This window comes from Oncorhynchus nerka, linkage group LG11 (genome assembly GCF_034236695.1).
Source record: "Oncorhynchus nerka isolate Pitt River linkage group LG11, Oner_Uvic_2.0, whole genome shotgun sequence".
Lineage (NCBI taxonomy): Eukaryota > Metazoa > Chordata > Actinopteri > Salmoniformes > Salmonidae > Oncorhynchus > Oncorhynchus nerka.
The window spans coordinates 37,355,892-37,362,152 of record NC_088406.1 but is presented as its reverse complement, the minus strand read 5'-3'; the positions used below and the strand labels follow the sequence as shown (position 1 = coordinate 37,362,152).

Sequence of the window (6,261 nt, the reverse complement as noted above, 5' to 3'; positions counted from 1 at the left end):
TTCAGATGCAACATGAAATGGGTGTCTTGGCTCTCTGTGGTCACTAAAGAGCCCATGGCACTTATTGTATGAGTAGGGGTGTTAACCCTGGTGTCCTGGCTAAATCCCCAATCTGACCATCATGGCCACCTAATCATCCTCAGCTTCTAATTGGCTCATTGATCTCCTCAATTGTCATCTAAGAAACACATTTTTAAATGGTTAGAATTTTTGTACATCCTCTTTCTGACGTGTGTCTCTTTTTCCTCAACAGCATATACATTAACTACTGCAATCGTGTCATGGGTTAGGGGTAGGGCTATGACCGGGACTGGGTGTAGTCTATGCCTGTATAATCACGGAGTCCGGACGCTTGTGTTAATCGGCACTGGGCACGGTGCCCTGCATCCAGACCAGTACACCAGCACACCATGGCAGGCGAGGGAGAGCCTAAAGCCCTGTGGCTCAGTATGGAACAATGGAGGGCCCAGCAATGTGCTGACTCCTACCCCATCCCACAGGCCTGGGCTCCATTTACCACCACTGTGTATAAATAGGCCCGTTTACTCAGGGGTCAGGACATCGTTTTGTGGAGCCCCCCGTGAGCGCTACACAGCAATTTTTTGGGGTAGGTCAGGTAAGCCCTCCATCTTTAGACCGTTCAGCCTATAGCCTTTTGCCAGCATTGTTGTCCATTTACATTGTCCATTGTCCTGTTTTTTTCCTTTGCTGTTTTCTGCTGAGCCTTGGGAATGTATAGAAAGGGTCATATGCACACACACATTCTCTAAATGGACAGACCAATCGTCATCATAGTCAACATCATACATGACGCCATCAACAGCACAGTTTACTTTACACACTCAGGGTGTGACAATGGCATGACTTACAGGCAGATGACACAATGGTTCACAATGTAGAATTTATAACAACTAATAAAGAAAAACATAATTAGCACATATTATTCAGAAATGTGGATGGATGCTTTGCATTGTACTATTTTATTTGTGGTATTACATACCAACGTTAGATACCAGACCTATGTATTAGAGATGATTTTTTTTCAGTATTATACTATAGTATTTGCACTGCTCTGTTGGTATCTGTTTTCTGCTTTGTATCGTTGCTCTGGTTTTAGCTAGATGTTTTTGTGGCGTGCCTCTCTTTAGCTAGATGTTTTTGTGGCGTGCCTCTCTTTAGCTAGATGTTTTTGTGGCGTGCCTCTCTTTTGCTAGATGTTTTTGTGGCGTGCCTCTCTTTAGCTAGATGTTTTTGTGGCATGCCTCTCTTTAGCTAGATGTTTTTGTGGTGTGCATCTCCTCCCTCAGCCCTATGTGCATTGTATTATCATCAGCAACAGCACAGGGCAGTGCTTTGTTTGAGCTTGTCATGAGTCTCTTGCATAGATTCTCTAGTTCCAGCCACATTAGCATAACCATAACATTAATATATTTGGGCATTAGCTGCTGGGCACAGACTGACGCAAGAGCAAGAGCTGAGTGGAGATGAGGTCCATTGGGGTTTAGTCAGGTCTACCCTGGTCTCCCTGTAAGGCCAAACAGAAATGTGACTGCGTGACTGTCTGTGACTGTGTGCTTTCTGCACTGCAGGTCAATTATTACTGAGATATCAAACATGGCGCTGACTACTCCTAACCCAGTGGGACCATGGAAGGTGAGTCAGTGTTAGGTACACCACGTTTCCACAACACTTTTCCATTTTTCCTTAATTAACAGACACAAGAGGAGAAAGGAAAGCTTTGCACACGGAAGTGCATTCTCTAGCAGAGATACATACTGGTTGTGTTAAAAACAGTAAAAAAAACAACAACAAACATTTAAAACAGCAATAGCGGGTCGGGCAGATTACAAATATGCACTATATCCTCTGTCCTAGATCACTGTCTACGACCAGGAGAACTTCCAGGGAAAGCGTATGGAGTTCACTGCTTCCTGCCAGAACATCATGGAGTGTGGTGTGGACAACATCCGCTCCCTGAAGGTCGAGTGTGGAGCGTAAGTCAGCCAGCCCCCCAAAACACATGTACATACTGTAGGATATTTATCTCCCCGACAGGTTACTCATTATCCTTCAAGCCAGGGGACCATTGCACAGGCAACAATTTCTAAGGGATACTGATAGACACATACTGTATCATGGACACATGATAAAGTCTTTGCCCCACCTTAGCAACTATCTACATGTACTGTATATCTCTATCCCTCTGTCTCTCCATGTCTCGCTATTCATCTCTATCACTTTGTCTCTGTCCGACTTTCCATGTTTACCTCGCTCTCTCTCTCTCTCTCTCTGTGTATGTGTAGCTGGGTAGGGTACGAGCACTCCAGCTTCTCTGGGCAGCAGTTTGTGTTGGAGCGTGGAGAGTACCCTCGCTGGGAGTCCTGGAGTGGCAGCAACGCCTACCACATCGAAAGGTTGATGTCCTTCCGCCCAGTCTGCTCTGCTGTGAGTGTACTATCCAAGCCTACTTCCTGTTCCTGCCAGACCAGGCCAGACAGACACTTTCCTCTGTGGACTATGTTCAAATATCCATTGTAGAATTCCACTTAGAATGCCCAAAACATTCACATTGTATGTTAGTACCGATATTGGAACAGAAGCCTGGGTTCTGGCCTCAGTCCATGTCTCTGGCTCTTGTGACTGACACTGACAGAGTCTAGCTCTACTCAGTATTACTGACACTGACATTATTACATTTAACAGATACAAGTAGCTGTCCTTGATAGCCTCTACGAGCATTATTGAAAGTACTAAATGACAAAGTGAATAAAACACAGTATTATAAAGATTTCATACTTTCATACTCATTCATAATTCTACCCAGTATATCTTTCGTAAATAGTTTGGAGTGAAACAGGTTGAATGTAACCTGACATTGCCTAATCCTCTTTCTGAACTGCACAGAACCATAAGGAGTCCAAGATTGTGGTGTTCGAAAGGGAGAACTTCATTGGCAAGCAGTGGGAGATGAACGATGACTACCCCTCCCTGCAGGCCATGGGCTGGGGCAACAACGAGATCGGATCCATGCAGGTCCAGAGTGGAGCGTAAGTAGTAGGAGTAGAAATCCTGGCTTTCTTTTTCACACTACAGAAGACTATGCTCATAACAAATCAGAAATAGAGGAATCAGGCCTCTCGAGTGGTACAGTGCTAGAGGCATTACTACAGACCCTGGTTCATTCCTGGTCTGTCCCATAGGACGGCTCACAATTGGCCCAGCTACGTCAGGGTTAGGGGTGGGTTTGGCCGGAGGGGCTTTACTTGGCTCATCGCGCTCTAGCATCTTCTTGTGGTGCACCTTTAGTATTCTAATTTTTTAAAAGTGGAACTTGATCTGCGGACAAAAGTGGCCGCCTGCTGGCTGACCCCAGTCGCCAGTTGAACGGTGTTTCCTCCAACACATTGGTGCGGCTGGCTTCCGGGTTAAGCGGGCGGGTGTTCAGGAGCGGGGTTAGGTGGGTCATGTTTTGGAGGACGCATGACTCCACCTTCGCCTCTCCCGAGCCTGATCGAATTTGGGGAGAAAAATACAAAACTTGGACAAACTGCTAAAAAGGTGCAGTAAGATTAAAATCCATTGTAATAACTATATAATTCAAATCCATTGTAATAACTATATAATTCAAATCCTTTGTAATAATTATAGAAACTGTGAGAGGATAATCCGTTCTGTAATAGATCATAATATAACTAAGCAAAAGACTATTTCAGAACTGAAATGATTAATTATCTAAACGAGTGTCCTGTGACCTTACTGACCTCTCTTTGCCAAATGTGTTAAAGAGACACTATGGTGAAAAATGAGCTATTATATGGTATATTATAATGTGCTATTATATGGTGTCCCTGGATATTATACAGAGGATTAACATGTACTGTAGAGGCCAACTATTTCTGATCTGCAAGGGCCTAGACTCTGAACATCATGAGGGGCCACGGTGGCTGGGGGGCAAGCGTAGAGAAGATGTTTCAGTTTTAAAGTAAGTTTGCTGCAACTCTACTCATGTTGTCATGTGTTGGAGAGAAATATTTGCAGGTTTTAATATGATATCTAATGATCAATGGGGAGCCACCGGTCGGTAATTCAACAATGATTACGACAAGTTTAGATAGCTGGCTAGACTAACTTACCAATCTGAAAAATGTTCGCTGACATGGGCTAATTGAGTGACTGTCATAAGAAGACAAACAACTGCTGATGAACAACCAAATTTTGAAATTGCACCTTTAGTATTTTTTTTTTTTTTTTGTGGAACTTGATCTGCGGACCTACAAAAGTGGCCGCCAAGTTGCCCATCCCTGGAAGGGCTGGAGCTTGTTTCCTGGTATTTTCTCACTTCCTCTCCATCTCCCCCTTTAGCTGGGTGTGCTACCAGTTCCCCGGTTACCGTGGCTACCAGTACATCATGGAGTGCGACCGTCATGGCGGAGAGTACAAACACTACAGGGAGTGGGGCTCCCACGCTCAGACCTTCCAGGTCCAGTCTCTGCGTCGCATCCAGCAGTAAGAGCGTCCACAGCCTTCTCCCTCTTTCACCCCTCCTCTTCCTCCTTTCCCCTCATCCCTCATTCGCCCTATCATTTCAAGCTTGACCAGTAGTCCTGTTAGACCTCCAAGACCGACGGCTCCTGAAGCTTCTGGTGCTCCACAGCGACAAACATGTTTACAGCACTTTTGTTTTGTTCCATCGCCAAAAGAAGAAAAACGAGAGAACGAAAGAGTAAGATAGAAAAGTGACAGGTGCATCCCACATCGAGCGGAGTGAAGGGTCTCGGGTGATGTGGTGGTACGACCCAGGCTTTGATGCTGTTCTTCAGTGTTGTCACGGGGAATTCACAGCCACAGTGATCAATAAAGAAAGAATGAGCAACAAAAATAAACAGCGATACAAGAGTCTGCTATTAACCTGCTCAAGTGTCTTTACTCTTTTCACTGTCTTCTCTTGCATCTTTTCTCAGCCCTTTCCTCTGTAGGCGACTACTTTCTAATGAAGGCCTCACTATCTGTAATAGAAGTTAGTAGAGTTGGTTATGTCAGGGCTATAAGCTACTGGTTCATGTTCAGCATCACTATAAAACGGGTCGAACTGGGCTGGAGTTACACCACAGCATTCCACCACTTCTAGGCCTACCCTTACAAGCCTACAGTAGCAGACAAGTAGCTATAAACTCTTAGTTGAAATGACCCTATAATGTCAGTTACTTTTATGTACAGTAGTTCCATGACTTTTAACAAACTCATTTCACCCTTGCTTATAAGAAATATAGAAAATATGGTTAAGAAATATAAAGTGTCTACTAAGTGGACCTTCATACTGAAAGCAAACTGACACATATTCCACCCTTATTACACGCTATAGCACAGCACACGGTTAGAAACTCCAGTAATCAACGTATTTTAGTATTTTAGTATTCAATATACAGTACAAAGATGAAATAATGAGTGAAATGTTTAATTTGAATTCAACTCAGGTCTATTATCAAATCAAAGTTTATTTGTCACGTGCGCCAAATACAACAGGTGTAGTAGACTTTACAGTGAAATGCTTACTTAGAGGCTCTAACCAATAGTGCAAAAAAAGGTGTTAGGTGAAAAAAAGGTAGGTAAAGAAATAAAACAGAAAAAATATAAAAGATATCAAAGTGTTTATCCAAAGGCGCCCTCTCAGGCAACACTAAAAAACCCAGTCTGTCTCAATTCAGTGCCAAATCTTGCCTAAATGCATGGTTCTGTCAGGCCTATCCTATGCAATTTAGTATCAATAGCCTATACTGTATGAGGAATATGTTTAGGAAATTGAGGCTATGGTAATATTGGCAATTTACGACCTACCATATTTCAGAAATATTCATACACTGGATATATATTCCAAGCTTGATGAAATCCGAGCAAGGGTAGCATTCCAGAGGGACATCAGAGACTGCAACGTTCTCTGCTTCACGGAAACATGGCTTACTGGGAAGACGCTATCCGATGCGGTGCAGCCAACAGGTTTCTCCACGCATCGCGCCGACAGAAACAAACATCTTTCTGGTAAGAAGAGTGGCGGGGGCGTATGCCTCATGACTAACGAGACATGGTGTGATGAAGGAAACATACAGGAACTCAAATCCTTCTGTTCACCTGATTTAGAATTCCTCACAATCAAATGTAGACCACATTATCTTCCAAGAGAATTCTCTTCGATTATAATCACAGCCGTATATATCCCCCCCAAGCAGACACGTCGATGGCTCTGAACGAACTTTATTTAACTCT

The 6,261-nt window shown here is 43.7% G+C and overlaps 1 protein-coding gene across 2 annotated transcripts; it reads left to right on the top strand.

The window, feature by feature from the left end:
- The first annotated feature begins 510 nt into the window (after window positions 1-510).
- On the top strand, window positions 511-4,933 carry LOC115116536 (beta-crystallin A1-2). Of its 2 annotated transcripts, none has more exons than XM_029645029.2 (6): window positions 511-607; window positions 1,590-1,653; window positions 1,876-1,994; window positions 2,304-2,445; window positions 2,905-3,047; window positions 4,363-4,933. In XM_029645029.2, the coding sequence occupies exons 2-6, from the start codon at window positions 1,615-1,617 to the stop codon at window positions 4,508-4,510; spliced, it is 591 nt and encodes a 196-aa protein (XP_029500889.1). In that variant the 5' UTR covers window positions 511-607; window positions 1,590-1,614; the 3' UTR covers window positions 4,511-4,933. The 2 variants fall into 2 exon arrangements, with proteins under 2 accessions (XP_029500889.1, XP_029500888.1); XM_029645028.2 differs by having other exon boundaries at window positions 516-616.
- The last annotated feature ends 1,328 nt before the right edge of the window (window positions 4,934-6,261 follow it).